The sequence below is a fragment of the Myxine glutinosa genome, chromosome 10 (genome assembly GCF_964187855.1).
Source record: "Myxine glutinosa chromosome 10, kmMyxGlut1.1, whole genome shotgun sequence".
NCBI lineage: Eukaryota > Metazoa > Chordata > Myxini > Myxiniformes > Myxinidae > Myxine > Myxine glutinosa.
The window spans coordinates 3,509,399-3,528,555 of record NC_136270.1 but is presented as its reverse complement, the minus strand read 5'-3'; the positions used below and the strand labels follow the sequence as shown (position 1 = coordinate 3,528,555).

The following is a 19,157-nucleotide window of genomic DNA, read 5'->3' as shown; positions in this document are numbered from 1 at the left end:
ACACCATCAAACTGTCAGGCAAGGATGCCTCCGCGGATCACGGCGGAGCTGAAACATTCCCTGCTCAACTCGTGCAGCACATCGAGCAGAATGGGTACCTACCACTGCAGATGTTCAATGCTGACGAGACCGGTTTGTTTTGAAAAAGATGCCAACACAAACTTTAATCTCAAACACAGCATTGGGGTTCAAGGCTGCCAAGGACCGTTATCTCATCTCCTTTGCGCAAATGGAAAAGAGCTGTACACAAATGCAAATGCTAAATGTCTGACTAAATCCATGATGCAGTACCATTCCCCAAACCTGTGTGCTCTCAAGGGCAAGAACTAACACATGCTGCCCATGTTTTGGAGGGCCAACAGGAAGGCGTGGGTCACAGCAGCAATTCTCTTGGACTGGTTCCATAACTGTTTCATCCCTCAGGTGGCGAGGTATCTGGCAAATAAAAACCTTGTGTTCAAGGTTCTTCTGCTCTCGTTAATGCTCCTGGCCACCACCAGGGACCTGAATTGACTTACCCAAACATCGAGGTGATCTTTCTGTCACCCAACACCACCTCCCTGATCCAGCCACTCGGTAATCTCCACTTTCAAAACATATTACACTCGCCACACCTTTCGCCGCATTTTGGATGCGATTGATTCCGACTCAGAGCTCACCGTCGGGCAGTGTTGGAAAGATTTCAACATAGCCCAAATGCATTGGCGCCATCAAAGAGTTGCTGGACGAGGTGAGAGTCTCCACCATAAACATGTGCTGGCAAAATATGTGGCCACAGGCAGTGAAGAACTTTACAGGCTTTCCCGACAACATTGAGAGAAATGAAATTGCCGGGTTGGCACAGTAATTGGGAGGGGAAGGCTTTGACGACATGGAGCCTGAGGAGTTGGAGGATCTTATCACCTTGCATGCCGAAGAGCTCACGGAGGAGGAGTTGGACGCCATTACAAATATTTCTGAGGAGGAGGAGGAGGCGGCCAATGGTGAGGAAGAAGCGCCAAGGCCCAACCTCACCGTCAAGTTTCCTGGGTGAGGTGCTGCGGGACATGTGGGTAATTGCCAACAGGGTGCAAGACGCCGACCAATCCCTTCTTGAACTTTAGGTAATGGTCATGGAGCGTTACCTCAAGTTCAAGAGGGGGTTGGATGATGTTATATTCCCATACAAGGAGCTACATTGAAACCTGTGGCAATATTCCAGGCAGCTCTCGATCATACATTTTTTTCCATCCTGGTCCCTCCTCCTCAAGATCAACAGCACCCTCTCCTGTCAGTCCTGCCTCCTCTGCTTCCCCTGCCTCCCCCTTAGTGCAAGACTCATGAGAGACCTCACCTCCATCGGTTTCAGTGCTGTCACCTACTTTCCTTTCAGTGCATGACTCATTAGCACCATAACCTGGGTTGTCTACAGAGGAGTTCATTCAGTTACAATGTCTAACATGTCCCAACACCACCGCAACGAATAGCTCACCCAGCCGGCCAGCACCCAGTATTGCCCCTCCACCCATGCCGACTAACCCTAACCCTCCTTCCCCTCCACCTCCTCCTCTTTCATTTTTCCAAGTCCAACTGCAACATTTTCTAGTATTCATTGTCAAAAGACACAGGCCTAGAGCAGATCCTTGATTCAAATCCACCCACAATGGGAAATTACGAGATGTGCTACGCCTCAGTGTTAGTTCAGCTGCCAATTCAATGTGTGTATTTTAAATGAATCTCAGGTAAATATCTGGTAATCTGGGACATCTTTTGTCCTTTGCCAGAATGAAATGAGCTCTCTGGTTACTCCGTCATATGATATACAAGTTGGATCACCCCATCAAGATCGAATTGTTTAAAGTTTTTTTCATTTTATTTGGCCATTTCATATTTCAATTTATCTCGTACACTATCGACATCACATTATCGCGCTGTCTTGCAAGTAAAAACGTGAATCTTACCGGTGACCGTGCTGGCATCTTGAGTAGAGGTAGGAGGAAGAACTGAAGAGAACTCGCATATCTCATTCTCAGTGCAAACGGGCAACGTGGGCGGGGGACATATGCTCGTAGCCGGATCGGCCCCCTCCAGTTTGCTACGCTTCAGATAGTCTGCTTCCAGGCCATGGATGGCGAATTGCTTGTATGGGCAATATGGCCCAACTGTGTTGCTTTCACGGGCTTGCACCTGTCCTGGTGAACTGCGCAAAAACAGCAGAAAACAGAATATAAAAATCAAACCAAACCAAGACAGACATTGCAAACTCAATGCAATCTACTATCATTTAAATTCTTCCACTAACTAATTCAATCAGTCACATCCCATTCATTTTCTATTTCAAAACATTATATTCATGATAATATGTGACAAACAATGAAGTCAAATGTTACCATAGATGCGTTCCAAAGAGGCCAATTGAGTCATAAAGATGGCGTCGCCGGTGTGTAGGGGTACTCCAGGAAGTTACGCTACTCCCCCCAAACTCAGGGAATCTGTTCGTCTGAAGTCAAGTACGATGTTGTCTCAGGTATTTGTCGTCGTGAGCGTGTGTGCATGTGAGCGTGTGTGCATGTGTGCTTGTTTGTGATTTGTGTTGCATCTCCACCATGAGCCTTAATCCCTGTTGAAAAAAATGTCTGCCATGCTTATTAACAAGAAACCAACAGAGTTTGACCGAATTCAGCACCAATTCGAGTTTTGTGACGGGTAGTTCACTTTGGCTGAAGCTATCGTACATGGGTAGTTCACTTTACATGAAAGGTGATTGCCACCAGATTTTTGCAAATGTTACAAATCATTTCAAGTTTTTGTGCATTTGTTTGTTACTCTTTCATGGCTAAACCATAGCACCTGGAGGCCACAAATTTTGGGGTAGGTACTTCAGAATCTGGGCATGGATTTAAGCTGTAGAGAACGTTGGCCTTGAAGGCCGTTTTGAGGCAACCAAAGTCTGCTATAAAGTGTATATTAGGATTTGGGCTCAGACAGTGCTGCTGCCGGCCTGCAGGCAAAAGGTAACCACCATGAGGCTGGTAGCTTTTCAATGTCAAAAACGTCCCTAAACTCCCACCAGGAAAAGCTCATCAGGGTTCTACTGCATACACATATACAGTCACGTGAAAAAGTAAGTACACCCCATGTAAAGTTTTGACCTTTTCAACATATTTCAACATACAGCTATTTGATCTTCATTTCAACAATATTGATCGATAAAGGTGATATAATATAACAAATATCATGAAACATTTACATTTTGTAGTCCATTGTACAATTTAAATGAACATAAATGCAAATTTCACATGTGGAAAAAGTAAGTACACCCCTATATTTATCACTACTTCAAACACCTAAAATTAGAATCAGGTGCACCAGCTCAGGTGCAAATGATTAGAACATCGTCAGAGAGGATCTTGGAGGAACCTGTCTTATTTAAACCTCAGACATTTAGTTTGGTTTGCTCTTTGTTGTTGAAGTGTGCGGCGTCACTATGCCTAGATCAAAAGAGCTCTCTGAGGCCTTCAAAAAGAAGGTTATAGATGCCTACAAGTCTGGGCAGGGATTTAAAAAGATCTCTAAACAATTTGAAATAAATCATTCGACTGTCCGGAAGATCATCTACAAGTGGAGAAGATTCCAAACAACTGCCAACTTGTTCAGGCCAGGCCGCCCCAGCAAGTCCAGCCCGAGAGCAGACCGCAAGATGCTGAAAGAAGTCTCTAAGAACCCCAGAATGTCATCACGGGACCTACAGGTAGCTCTTGCCACTGTTGATGTCAAAGTGCACGAGTCTACCATTAGAAAGAGGCTTCACAAATTTGATCTACATGGGAGGTGTGCCAGGAGGAAACCTTTACTGTCCAGAAAGAACATCAGGGCAAGACTAAAGTTTGCCAATGAACACCTCGGCAAAGACCAGCACTTCTGGAACAATGTGCTCTGGACAGATGAGTCAAAGGTAGAGCTATTTGGCCACAGTACCAGAAGACATGTTTGGTGAAAACCAAAGACAGCATTTGACCACAAGAACCTGATACCAACTGTAAAGCATGGTGGTGGAAATATTATGGTTTGGGGCAGCTTTGCTGCATCAGGGCCTGGGCAGCTCACCATCATATAATCCACTATGAATTCTTCATTGGACCAGAGGGTGCTTGAGGATAATGTGAGGCCATCTGTCGGCAAGTTGAAGCTCAACCAAAAGTGGACCTTACAACATGACAATGACCCTAAAGATACCAGTAAATCCACCAAGGAATGGCTGAAAAGAAAGAAATGGAGGGTTCTGGAATGGCCAAGGCAAAGCCCGGATCTAAATCCCATCGAGATGTTGTGGGGGGATTTGAAATGAGCTGTGCATGCAATTGTGCATGCTGTGCAACAAATTTTTGTTGAATAAATTATTGCAAAGTCAATTTTTCATTGTTTTTTGTTCAATTAAATCACCTTTATCTATAGATACTGTTTAAATGAAGATCAAATATTGATATGTCCACATATGTTAAAAAGATTAAAAACATTAACATTGAAATTCATTAAAACATTAAACAAACATTAAAAACATTTCAAATAGCTGTATGTTGAAATATGTTGAAAAAGTCAAAACTTTACATGGGGTATACTTACTTTTTCACATGACTGTATATATACACTATCAACTTGCAACCATCCAAGTCAAGAATCAGTCGTCTAGATCTCATTTCATTATTACATTTTCCCATCTTCTTGCTTAGTATATATATTTTTTGAATACAAGATCGAGGCTCGTGAAAGAGCTAACATTAATCACAAAAAAAAAAAACGGACACATAAAACATAGTAAAGTGAGCGGGAGACAAGATGGGGGCAGAGAGGGAAGCACACAAGTACAACAGCAGAGAACAGGGACATCGGGAGATCTGTGGGAGGGAGAGGGCTTCGGGGGAGGAGGCATGGGAAGGGGGTGAGGGTGGGAGAGGTATAAAACACATGGACACTCCTCGGACTTCCAGGAAAGCAGACGGTATTTCAAAAAAAGTGGATCTGGGGTGAATTAACAGGGGTAGAAAAGATCAAGGTTTTGGATGGGGGAAGATAAGAGATGGTGGTGAACAGCTGTTTTAAAGACCTGGAGGGAGGAGTGGGATTGAATAGAGTGAGGGAGTTTGTTCCAGAGGCGGGAAAAAAGAGGAGTCTTGATTTTGGCAGTTTCACAATAAGAGGGTTGTTGGCAGATCTTGTGCGACCTGTAGGAATATTTGGGGGACAGAGCACAGACAGAATTGGGGGAGCAAGGCCGGAGAGGAGTCTTTAGAAGACAGAAAGACCACCAACCTGCCTGCGGTGAGTGAGTGAAAGGCCCTCGGAGTTAGCTTCACCGTGGGAGATTCCAATGATTGTGATAGCTTTGGTTTCAACAGCGCGAAGCCGAGCTAGTTGTGAGGCAGGAGCATCAGCCCAGAGGAGAGAGCAGTATTCAATTGAGCTGCGGATGAAAGCCTTGTATGTGGTGAGGAGCTCAGGTGTGCCAAGGAAGGACTTCGCATGACGGAGGATGCCCAGTCGGCGACTGGCTTTGGAGGCCAGCTTGGAAATGTGGTTTTCCCAGGAAAGATCATGGCAGATAGTGAGAAACAAAAGCTTGAGTGACAGAACTTCTTGGAGAGGATTGTTGACAATGTAGATGGGAGGGTTGTCCATTTGGTCTTTTCGGAGAGACATAGTAAGACTGTGAGATTTGTCAGGATTGAAAGACATGTTCCACTTGTTTGACCAATCTGTGATTTTGTCCAGGTCTGCAGAGAGTGAGGAGGCTGCAGACTGACAATCTGTGGGATGAGGTATGGAGTGGCAGAGAATGGAGTCATCAGCAAAGAGATAGAAAAGATTTCCAGAGAGTCGGAGAGATCATTGATGAATACCAGAAAAAGCACAGGGCCCAGAACACTGCCTTGGAGAACTCCAGCCTGAACAGGAAGGGGAGATGAGAGAAATTCATTCAGGGCCACACGTTGACTATGACCAGAGAGAAAGTCCGCAAGCCATGCATGGAGATTTCCATGGTTACCATAGGAGGAGAGTTTAGTGAGCAGAGCGGAGTGCCAGACCGTATCGAAGGCACGTGATATGTCAAGGGAGACAGCTCTGATTTCCTGTTTTGCATTGAGGACCTCCATTCATTGTTGAGACAGCATAAGCAGCATGTCCAGAGTAGAGTGACCTGGTTTGAAACCAAATTGATGATCAGAGATCAAGCCATTGGAGAAGAGGAAAGATTTCATATCCGAAGCAATGATGGATTCCATGACTTCGCTGATAATTGGGAGCAGGCTGATTGGTCTGTCGTTGCAAGGATCTGTTTTTGCACCTTTTGTGTGAAGCAGTAATGTTGGCTGATTTCCAAGCTGATGGCAGATGACCTTGAGCAAAAGAGAGGGTGAAGAGAACAGATACAGTCACGTGAAAAAGTAAGTAGACCCCATTTAAAGTTTTGACTTTTTCAACATATTTCAACATACAGCTATTTGATCTTCATTTCAACAATATTGATAGATAAAGGTGATATAATATAACAAATATCATAAAACATTTACATTTTGTAGTCCATTGTATAATTTAAATAAACATAAATGCAAATTTCGCATGTGGAAAAAGTAAGTACACCCTTGGCTCTAATCGGTGGTATTGCCCCCTTTCGCAGAAACAACCTCAAGTGGGCGTTTCTTATAACTGTCTACCAGTCTCTGACATCGACTGGGAGAAATTTTTGCCCACTCCTCCATGCAGAATTCTTTCAGCTGTGCGATGTTTGAGGGGTTTCTTGCATGCACAGCTCGTTTCAAATCCCCCACAACATCTCAATGGGATTTAGATCTGGGCTTTGACTTGGCCATTCCAGAACCCTCCATTTCTTTCTTTCAGCCATTCCTTGGTGGATTTACTGGTATGTTTAGGGTCATTATCATGTTGCAAGGTCCACCTTCGGTTGAGTTTCTACTTTCCGACAGATGGCCTCACATTATCCTCAAGCACCCTCTGGTACAATGAAGAATTCATAGTGGATTCTATGATGGTGAGCTGCCCAGGCCCTGATGCAGCAAAGCTGCCCCAAACCATAATATTTCCACCACCATGCTTTACAGTTGGTATCAGGTTCTTGTGTATGCTGTCTTTGGTTTTCACCAAACATGTCTTCTGGTACTGTGGCCAAATAGCTCTACCTTTGACTCATCTGTCCAGAGCACATTGTTCCAGAAGTGCTGGTCTTTGCCTAGGTGTTCATTGGCAAACTTTAATCTTGCCCTGATGTTCTTTCTGGACAGCAAAGGTTTCCTCCTGGCACACCTCCCATGTAGATCAAATTTGTGCAGCCTCTTTCTAATGGTGGACTCGTGCACTTTGACATCAACAGTGGCAAGAGCTACTTGTAGGTCCCGTGATGACATTCTGGGTTTCTCAGAGACTTCTTTCAGCATCTTGCGGTCTGCTCTCGGGCTGAACTTGCTGGGGCGGCCTGGCCTGAATAAGTTGGCAGTTGTTTGGAATCTTCTCCACTTGTTGATGATCTTCCGGACAGTCGAATGATTGATTTGAAATTGTTTGGAGATCTTTTAAAATCCCTTCCCAGACTCGTTGGCATCTATAACCTTCTTTCTGAAGGCCTCAGAGAGCTCTTTTGATCTCGGCATGGTGACACCGCACACTTCAACAACAAAGAGCAAACCAAACTAAATGTCTGAGGTAAAAAAAAAGACAGGTTCCTCCAAGATCCTCTCCAACGATGTTCTAATCATTTGCACCTACCTGAGCTGGTGCACCTGATTCTAATTTTAGGTATTGAAGTGGTGATAAATGTAGGGGTGTACTTACTTTTTCCACATGCGAAATTTGCATTTATGTTTATTTAAATTATACAATGGACTACAAAATGTAAATGTTTCATGATATTTGTTATATTATATCACCTTTATCTGTCAATATTGTTGAAATGAAGATCAAATAGCTGTATGTTGAAATATGTTGAAAAAGTCAAAACTTTACATGGGGTGTACTTACTTTTTCACGTGACTGTAGAGGGTGTGAAAGAGCAGCAGAGCAGGATTTTAGGACCCATAGGCTGATGCCATCTGGTCCAGTTGCAGAATCAGAGTCGAGGTTTGACAGAAACTTCTCCACCTTGTCAGGAGAGAAGGACACAGAGTCCAGGAGCAGCTGGATATGACTGGGTACAGAGAGAGATGGGTTTGGGACACAAGATTTTGAGGCAAACACAGAGTTGAGGCACTCAGCTTTTTCACGTGCGGAGTCAGCTGTGTGGCCGTTTGAGGTAAGGGTGGGGATGGAGGGGGATCCCCTTTTCACTCCTTTTTCATCCCCTTTATTTTGGTGTTCATAAAAAAAAATAAAAAAAATTACAACACAAACAAATACTTAATTTAATGACAAAACAATAACAATAATAATAATAATAATGCATATACTAAATTTAACGTCCCATAACAACAATAATTGCATCATCAACCATGATACTCAATCGAAGCAAAACAAAACATCACAATAAAATACAGAAATTCTCATTTTCATAATAATATGTAATCGTGGTCCGCAAATGAACCAGCCATATTCTTTGTGATTAATATTGAAGTTGTCCAACGGTATGATGTGAGGACATGAATGATAAGAGATCGCTCAATCTCCACTACTAGAAATAAAATCAAGAATAGAGCAGGGTAATGAGGAAGGAGAACAGGAGAGAAAGTAGATCACATGGGTAGTGCAATGCAGGTATTCATGGCTCCTGTCCTCAAAATATACTTCCCAAAAGGCTGGAAGAGTTTTCAACAAACACAGACCATAAATGGAAGGAAGGTCGAGGCAATTCAGAAGGTAACCAGGAAGGTAAAGGAGTAAAATGCAATCTCGTTACTTAGACAAGTTTAATTGAAGCATGAAGACGTCAGGTAAGCTATGGTCAATAAAGAAATGGATGAAGGTAAAGTTAAGGCTGAAGCCCCTGACATTAGTGAAACAGGTTTAAACGCTAAGCATGCCAAGTTCCTTTGATAAAAACAGATATGGCACAATAGAACAATTAATAAAGAGAGTGTTGGCATAGTGCATAATACTTGCTCAAGATCTTCCAGAAATTCGCAAGAACCGAGCAAACGCACAGCCATAGATTGGACCCTGACAGCCTCGGAAAAGCAAATAGAGATAGCAGCAAGGTCCATCATCCATACACTTCCATGGTTACAAAGCAATTCCCACCATTTTACATCGGCCTGTTGATACATCAGCCACTCAGCGCATTACCATCAAGTGCGGGATCCTGGACCATCAGTTGGCCATGACCTGTGGCATGTTTTTGACCCGGACCCTTCACAAATTCAGACAATGGAGATCAAAACATGAGGGTGGGAAAAGAATGGGGAATGTAAGAGACTAGCGCGAAAATAAGGAAGCTCAACAGAACCAGCCCTGATCATGAAACAAAAACAAATTGCTCCCTTCATGAGATCATAAAAGATGGAAGGGGTGAAATGTCTGCACCCAAATAACCAGAAAAATGGCGCCAAAAAGCGGGGTTAAGCAATTGGTTCATGTCAGTCTGTCCGTCCGTCTTATGATCGTCAGTTTATGATTGAGGGACAAATTATTTAAATCGAATGTTACATTTTAAACACAAATCGGAGCAAGAATAGGAGGACAAATTTCTCGTTTTCACGTACTTTGACTTTGAATTCAACGCGATCGCACATGCGCAGAGAGGAGTGAGATAATATTATTAGTTATTACTATCTGCCTGCCTGGCAGTCATAGAATGAATGAAATGAATGAATGATCGTTTTTAAGGCCATTTTCCCCACTAGAGCGGGGGTTAGCCTTGAGGGCCCCATGACAATCATGGTTCCCTGTTTGAGGCAATGTTTTTATGGCCGGATGCCCTTCCTGGCGCCAACCCTTGGTCACGCTCTTACGATGCACAGGGATACGGTGTACCTATTCTAAACCGGGGTACACACCGGGATCATTCATCCCAGCAAGCTGGTACTCAATTTGCCGACCTCGGAAGGATGACAGGCTGAGTCAACCCCCCTGGCGTTAATTCAACGATCGACCGGGATTCGAACCCAGGATCCTAGGATCCCAAGCCGGCACCCTAACCGCTAAGCCAACACCTGGCAGTCATAGAATATTGAAAATTATTCCAAACAGGAAACCAATGTTTTTAAGGATGTCATAAAAGACACGCATAACGAAAGTAACATATTAATGTAACATGTAAATATAAGACACTGTGGAAAATGGCAGTAAAACCCGGAATTAATTTATTCATACACCTTTACACAAGTGGCTTAGCGGTTAGGGTGCCGGCTTGGGATCCTACGATCCTGGTGCTGGCTTAGTGGTTGGGGTGCAGCTTGGGATCCTAGGATCCTGGTACTGGCTTGGTGGTTAGGGTGCGGCTTGGGATCCTACGATCCTGGTGCTGGCTTAGTGGTTGGGGTGCAGCTTGGGATCCTAGGATCCTGGTACTGGCTTGGTGGTTAGGGTGCGGCTTGGGATCCTACGATCCTGGTGCTGGCTTAGCGGTTAGGGTGCGGCTTGGGATCCTAGGATCCTGGTGCTGGCTTAGTGGTTAGGGTGCGGCTTGGGATCCTACGATCCTGGTGCTGGCTTAGCGGTTAGGGTGCGGCTTGGGATCCTAGTGCTGGCTTAGTGGTTAGGGTGCAGCTTGGGATCCTAGGATCCCAGGTTCGTAATCCTGGTCGATTGCTGAATTAACACCAGAGGGGTTGACTCAGCCTGTCATCATTCCGAGGTCGGCAAATTGAGTACCAGTTCACTGGTAATTCCCTGTGTGTCACAAGAGGTGACTAACAGGGTTGGCGGCAGGAAGGGCATCAGGCCATAAAACATTGCTTCAAAAAGGGGACCACGGTGCCCGAAAAAAGGCCAACCCCCGCTCTGTGGGGAAAAATGGCATCTAAAGGTGGTTCTATACTTGAACAATGCGTGGGGTTTGGTGTTCTACGAACTCTTTAATTACAAGAAGAGATTGTTAGCCTTTTTGTCCAAGTGTCCCTCTATTTCGTCCCTCAAATCTGCTGTTGGTGTGTTTCCCCCCTCTCTTTCTGCTGTTCCTTTTGTTTTCTTACGTCCTGATCCATTCTATGTTCTAGCTCTCCACAAGCCTTAACGTTATATACAAAATAACTAACTAACCTCCAAATAGAAAGACTGGGAGACCAACTTTTGTGTGGCCTCTGTCTTTCGACGTGTCTGGCTTGGTTGACCTTACCAGACACACAAGCCACCCTTACCACAGAAAGGGTAACTGTCTTGTGTTTATAAAGAAAACCCTAGCAACAGCAGTGGTTACACGTCACTAGTCAGAGAGCTCCGATGCCATGGATTTTCGTTTGCCTATGGATGGAATCAAAGAGCTCTGATTTCATATGAGACTGGTGAGAAATGTTATTATTTTAAGACAAAATCAAATTTTGAGATTCTGAATTTAAACAAAAGCGGCTATCATTGCAAGATCCAAATATAATTCTGTAATACTGTTGTATATGGATGATCTGTCTATTGTAGCGGAGAGTAAGTGGGAAATGCAGGAAGTACTGGGCGGTGGAAGGTGGCATTGAGGAAGCATGTACTGAAGATGAGTATGGAGAAGACTTAGGTGATGTGGGTAGGGCAGCAGAGAAAAACAATTCGAGGGGAAGGAGATCAGACAGGGAGAAAGGTTTGACTACTTGAGAGGAACAGTGACCAGTGAAGATAAGCTGCGGAGGTGCAGATGAGTATACAGGTGAGTGTGAATGCCTGGAGGAGGGTGGAAGGAAGAAGGGTGGATGAGGAATGATGGCATACAGAGAAAAATCAAAGAAATTGAAAGGAAAGGTTCTGCTGTTGTGTGTAACGCTGGCCTACCTTTACGGTCTGGAGACGGTGGCACTGACAGAGAGACAACAACAGAGGTTGCAGGTTTGCGAGAACAACTGGGTCAGGAGGATTGCATGAGTGAAGAGGGTGGATAGGAGGAGGATGGATCAACTGAGGGGGGACATTGGTGTGCAGATGAGCTTGACATGGAGATTGGTTAAAAAAAAAGAGAAGCCTGCTGAAGTGGACTGGTCATGTGGAAGCAAAGAGACGGATAAGTTGAGGGAGCAATGCAGGAGGAAAAGAGGTAGACGATGGTTGAGATGGGAAGATTGTGTGAGGAGGGATATCAAAAAGGTGGAGGTGGTTGGAGATTGCAGGGAATTTGCTGAGGATAGAGGGAAGTGGAAGAGTGTCATGGTCAAACCAGGGCAGAAGCTTGATACCATTGGACCTCATCAAAAGAGAAGGAGGAACAGAAGAAGAGGAGGAAGAAGAAGAAGAAGAAGTGGGGGAAGAAAAGAAGAAGAAGAAGAAGAAAAGAGGAAGAAGAAGAAGAAAAGAGGAAGAAGAAGAAGATGAAGAGGAAGAGGGATTACAAGAGAAAGAGATAGTCTCATGGAATATCCCAACGGTTATCTTGAATCAGCTGAAACAGCTCATGACAACAATGGCCGGTAGCTTAGAAGTTTGCTTTTACCTACCTCTCTTCACTTCTTGCCCGCTCTTTTCTTTCATTCCTCCGATCGTCCCTAGTTCCTCCAAGACACGCACACTCTTCCAGTAACCCCATCCCAATGAAACTCCCAAAATCCAGGTTGACAACTGACCTCGACTGCTCTGTCTGTCTTTGTCCCCCTGCTCATGGCACCACATTCCTAAGTCAATTCGATCCAGGGCCTCATGTTGGAAGTACACCACCACCTCAAGTCGACATTCCTACCATCCCCTCCCTCCTTTTCCTGTTACCCCATTCCCTTCTTTGTTGCATCCACCTGTTATGCCATTAATATCCTACCTGTCAGTTTGTTGCCCTTTTACCCCCTACCACCTCGTTCTTCCATTAGCCAGGACTCTGTATCCAGAAATAAATAAATAAACCTTCCGTGTTGAAAAAAGAAATCCACATGGCTCCTAATTTTTTATCATAACAGGGGCTTTCGTTCACAGGTGTGTTTTATTACCTGAATTACGTTTGTTTGCATTTGCTACAAATTATTCCTTTCTATGAACAGTTTGGCCTCGCACTGAGGCACGAGCAATGGATGACGCGACGAAGGGCGATGCCTCAAACGTCATCGATGACTAATTGGCGTCCTGAATTTTCAACATGGTGGGAAATGGGGGAGAAAGGGGTAATTTTTTTATTAAATATTTCTCGTTGATCGTTGAATTAGTACAATACAGGTGAAAACAATGTCTAAGGTGTGCGTGTACTGTAATCAAGAAAAAACGTTACTTAATAAGTTGGTATTCTGTTGGGCCTAATGATATGACAGACAAGCTTACAGAATCATTGGAATCTCCCGCGATGACGCTATCTCCGAGGGCCTCTCACTCACTCACCGCAGGCAGGTTTGGTGGTCTTTCCGTCTTCTACCGACTCCTCTCCGGCCTTGCTCCCCCAGCTCTCTCTGGGTTCTGTCCCCCCAATATTCCTTCAGGTCACAAAAGATCTGCCAGCAACCCTCTGATGGTTAAACTGCCAAAATCTAGGCTCTCTATTCACCTTCACTCCTTCCTTCCTCTTTTCTCCTGCCTCTGGAACAAACTCCCTCACTCTCTTCAATCCTACTCCTCCCTCCAGGTCTTTAAAACAGCTGTTCACCACCATTTCTTATCTACCCCCATCCAAAACCTTGATCTTTCCTACCCCCGTTAATTCACCCCAGATCCACTTCTTTTTTGGGGGAAATACCGACTTCTTTCTTTCCTGGAAGTTCTAGCAGTGTCCATGTGTTTTATACTTTCCCACCCCCCCTCCCCGCCTTCCCATGCCTCCTCCCCCCAAGCCCTCTCCCTCCCACAGATCTCCCGATGTCCCTGTTCTGTGCTGTTGTACTTGTGTGCTTCCCTCTCTCTCCCCATCTTGTCTCCCACTCCCTTTATTGTATGTTTTGTGTGTCCGCTTTTTTTTGTGATTGATGTATGTTTCATTTTTGTGTTTTCGCTCTTACACGAGCCTCGATCTTGTATACAAAAAAAAAAAGAAGAAAAAAAAAGAAGTTGTAAAAAGCTCCATGATCACCTTCTTCAACAAAAGCTTGGTGTTGGCTTAACAGTTAAGGTGGCTGGCTTAAGACCCTAGCCTAGGGTCTTCAAGTTGTTCAACCCCTGTCGTTCTGTTGAATTTACACAAGGTGGGTCAGCTCAGCCTGTCATCCTTCCGAGGTCGGCAAAATGAGTACCAGCTAGCTGGTAAGGGGGGCACTGCATCAGCGGCAGTCACGCCCCCAGAAAATGATGCAGCCAAGCAGCCCGAGGGCTGTATACAAATAAATAAATAAATAAATAAATAAACATTCTTCAACATTGCTATTCCATGAAAAGCTCAGTTACATTAGTATGGGGGAAATCAGCATTGCCATCATCGACCTGAGGGATATCTGTCTTGTCACTCCCATTACTGCATCCTCTTTCACTGTCAGCTGGCAAGGGTTCAACGAACACATAACCAGGGCATCCACGAATGATTCCACGTGAACACCGCCATGAACATGCAAGCACCAGTACTTTGATGTAAAGTGTATGTTCAACTACAGAGTGCATTTCGGAGTGACCAATATGTGACTGGGCAGCATTTGATCTCGTGCCTTCAAAACCTCATGGGCAACTCAATGTTGTGGAGATTGAGCGGCTATCGCCCTCACTCTCTACTCATCTTCACTCTTTCATTCCTCTTTTCTCCCGCCTCTGGAACAAACTCCCCCACTCACTTCAATCCCACTCCTCCCTCCAGGTCTTTGAAACAGCTGTTCACCACCATTTCTTATCTTTCCCCATCCAAAACCTTGATCTTTTCTACCCCCGTTAATTAACCGCAGATCCACTTTTCTGAAATACCGACTTCTTTCCTGGAAGTCCTAGCTATGTCCATGTGTTTTTTTTTTTTTACCTCTCCCACCTCGCACAACCCTTCCCACGCCTCCTCCCCCAAACCCTCTACCTCCCACAGATCTCCCGATGTCCCTGCTCTCAAATGTTGTACTTGTGTGCTTCCCCCTCTCTCCCCATCTTGTCTCTCACTCCCTTTATTTCGTCTTTTGTGTCCGTTTGTTTTTGGGTTTTTTTGTCATTAATGTTCGCTCTTACACGAGCCTCGATCTTGTATACAAAAAATAATAATAACTAGCCGAAACCCGTGGAACATCCACGGAAGGGAGGATGTGGTGTATGGATAGAGTGTACCATTATGGATGGCATAGGGGATTTGCTTGTCCGAGTAAGAGTTAGGAAGAAAGATGAGAATGAAGAGTGCGTATATGAACAACGATCGCCGACACCGGCACAAATGCATGCTCTGGATTTTCCACTCAGTGGACGGCTTGCTTTCGCCTTCGCCTGTCCAATCAGCGGACGGCTTGCTTCGCCTTCGCCCAGCAGACGCCAATACGATGGCGTCGTAAGATGGTGTCGTATCGGCAGTTAATCGGATGCTTTTGGGCCCCAACGTCGGCTAATTCAGATTTTTCGAGTATGGCTGTACATGATAAACAAAGAGCGCGGTTCGTAGATCGTAAATCCATTAGTGCCGTGGGCATCGGGTCACTGGGTGCGGCGTAAAAAGGATAACAAAGTCGAGTCCTTACGCTATTATTATATAGATAATAATTACGGCTTAGAGGCGGTCAGCCATTATTCCCCAGAAGGTAGCATGTCAGCCTGGCTTGTCGGCCGAGCAGGTTGCCAAATCCCCGATCCACAGGTTCTTCTTGTACAGTTAGGAATTTCTGTCAGGACAACAAGCCGTTTTAAGTCGGGTAAAACTAACCTGCCCAACGATGGTCTAATTGCATCCATGAGACAAAATAATTGCCAATGCAGCCATTGCCCTTTTCCCTGTAACTGAATTTCAGGTTACAACTTCTGGGTGACATAGTCAGCTATCGCAGAAGTTGTTCTAATGTCTGCTCTGTAATTAAGACAGCCTTCCTGGGATAGTTTGCAAAAATCCCAACATTGGCAGACACATTAAAACAATATAATAACAGCTTTGCAATGCATGTTAACACTTGATGAAACCGCAACTCCTGCGACCGAGACAGTACAGCATGGACAAAGCACCGAACAGATCACACAATTTCTGCCTGAGATTTCTGCCTAGAGGTCCATGTACACCTCTATCTCTCATTGCTTCAAAATACCTATCCAATTCCATTTTAAACCAATATACTATGTGCCATTTCACAACAGGTGGGCCTGACATCATGAAATATTAAAAATGAGAAACGGTTACAAATATTCGGCATTTTAGGAAGGATTTCAGCCATGTTTCCATGGATCATTGTTGTCTTCAAAGGTACACTGTACAAAAGTAAAATTAAACAAGGTGCTTGGGAAAAGGGTGCTTTTTGGGGTTAAAAATTTCCTTTTTTTCCATACAAAGTCGAGGCTCATGGAGGAGCTATAACATGGAATGGACCATGACATAACAGGCGCTCTGGGAATTGGGGGGGGGGGGGGGGGGAGCAGGGTAACGAGGGGCATCTACTATAACGCTGCTCGGAAGCACGCATACCTCTGCTAGGCTGAACAAGTTATGTTTTGTATCCCACTGATAGGCCGGATCTGGATCCGGACCTGAACCAAAATCTACTGAGTGAGTCGACCTGAGTCGACCCACCTGGTGTTAATTCTACAGCACGGCAGGGGCTCAAACTCAAGACCCTAGGATCTTAAGCAAGCCACCTTAACCGTCAAGCCAACATCAGGCATGTTCATACCCTGGTGAAGTCATACAAAATACTTTGAAAATGGTACTGCTTCCTCATTTGATAAATAAATGGTTGGTTACTGAATCATCAGATAAGAATTTTATCCACAGGATAGCTCGAATCCAGTTGGTAAATTATCCGAGTTGTGAGCGACAGTGGCCTGGAGGGAAGTATGAGATTGACGAGAATATGGAAGTTGATGTCACAGGCAGGAAAAAGTGGAATGAAAGAGTGGAGGTGAGCAGTGATTCTGGATTTTGGGAGTTTCACCAAAAGAGAGTCGATCGCCGACTGACTTGGAACAAAAAAAAAGAAAGAGACCTGAATTTCAACAAAACCACAGAACCACATGTATCCATTTTCACAACTCTCAGAAAGGTCACACATTTCCAAATCAAAGGGAAGATTTTATGGAATTGTTGTTTATCACATCAAACTTTAACGTAATTAGAACAAATTAATTATTGATGTAACTTATGTGACTTACGAGTTCCAGTCAAATCAGTTGTGCTGGGCCCTTATTTGGAAGATCATCATCATGTAACTATTTCGAAAGACAGTTATCAGAGATGGACTTTCACTTTCAGCATTCTCGTGCTTTTTGCATTTTCATCGATCCATCGGCTGATTTTTCATGAGAAGACCATTCTGTGGACAAAGAGCGATAAATTTGGTGAATCCAATTTTTAATGTCTGGATGTTCTAACTGGAGCAGGGAATCCAGATTTGGAAGATACATTGTGAGGTGTATCTTCTCTTTCTTTCCATCACTCCAAACAGTAATTTCATCCTTTGTTCCGGGAGCCGTGTGCATAACATTTGGTCGAATGTAGAAGTCTGTGATTGTATTTCTGATGTCCAACGGTAGACCTGTTTTTTAGATCGGTGCAATTTAAATTTGACTCCATTTTGTCAACAATCTCCAGCCCGCATTTACCTGCAAGATCACACACAGCTGCTTTCTGCCTGGATGTTGACTTTGGCAGATTATGAGACGGTTTTCTGACTGCCTTTCCAGAGCTCGATAGGGACCTTTTAAACCCTTTCCTGGTCACCTTCTTTATCTTCAATGAACTTCTTTATCTTCAATGAACTTCTTTATCCTCTGACTTCAATGCACAGTATTTTTTCATTCATTTCGTTTAGATTTGCATTTCAATTTGCATCCAATTCGTTTAAATTGTATTTTGTAAAACGTGACTAACATGTGACTATCATTAAAAAAAATTGATTCAAATCACTTGAAATTAAATTAAAGAAAGGTACTTGCAGGTACAGTCACATGAAAAAGTAAGTACATCCCATGTAAAGTTTTGACTTTTTCAACATATTTCAACATACAGCTATTTGATCTTCATTTCAACAATATTGACAGATAAAGGTGATATAATATAACAAATATCATGAAACATTTACATTTTGTAGTCCATTGTATAATTTAAATAAACATAAGTACAAATTTCACATGTGGAAAAGGTAAGTACACCCTTGGCTCTAATAGGTGATATTGCCCCCTTTTGCAGAAACAACCTCAAGTAGGCGTTTCTTATAACTGTCTACCAGTCTCTGACATCGACTGGGAGAAAATTTTGCCCACTCCTCCATGCAGAATTCTTTCAGCTGTGCGATGTTTGAGGGGTTTCTTGCATGCACAGCTCGCTTCAAATCCCCCCACAACATCTCGATGGGATTTAGATCCGGGCTTTGACTTGGCCATTCCAGAACCCTCCATTTCTTTCTTTTCAGCCATTCCTTGGTGGATTTACTGGTATGTTTAGAGTCATTGTCATGTTGCAAGGTCCACCTTCGGTTGAGCTTCAACTTCTCCGACAGATGGCCTCACATTATCCTCAAGCGCCCTCTGGTACAATGAAGAATTCATAGTGGATTCTATGATGGTGAGCTGCCCAGGCCCTGATGCAGCAAAGCTGCCCCAAAGATAATATTTCCACCACCATGCTTTACAGTTGGTATCAGGTTCTTGTGGTCAAATGCTGTCTTTGGTTTTCGCCAAACATGTCTTCTGGTACTGTGGCCAAATAGCTCTACCTTTGACTCATCTGTCCAGAGCACATTGTTCCAGAAGTGCCGGGCTTTGCCTAGGTGTTCATTGGCAAACTTTAGTCTTGCCCTGATGTTCTGTCTGGACAACAAAGGTTTCCTCCTGGCACACCTCCCATGTAGATCAAATTTGTGCAGCCGCTTTCTAATGGTAGACTCGTGCACTTTGATATCAACAGTGGCAAGAGCTACGTGTAGGTCCCGTGATGACTTTCTGGGGTTCTTAGAGACTTCTTTCAGCATCTTGCGGTCTGCTCTCGGGCTGAACTTGCTGAGGCGGCCTGGCCTGAACAAGTTGGCAGTTGTTTGGAATCT

The 19,157-nt window shown here is 44.2% G+C and overlaps 1 protein-coding gene across 4 annotated transcripts in view; it reads right to left on the bottom strand.

The window, feature by feature from the left end:
* The window catches only part of LOC137434292 (trafficking kinesin-binding protein 1), a 1,208,017-nt gene that overhangs the window by 117,667 nt on the left and 1,071,193 nt on the right, over positions 1–19,157 (bottom strand). For 3 of the 4 annotated variants that reach the window (XM_068127174.2, XM_068127175.2, XM_068127170.2), the window contains exon 2: positions 1,941–2,179. The exons of the other annotated variant lie outside the window; for it this stretch is intronic. In XM_068127174.2, the coding sequence (XP_067983275.2) occupies positions 1,941–2,179 (239 nt within the window). The remainder of the gene's footprint in view (positions 1–1,940; positions 2,180–19,157) is intronic. 4 annotated transcript variants of the gene reach the window in all.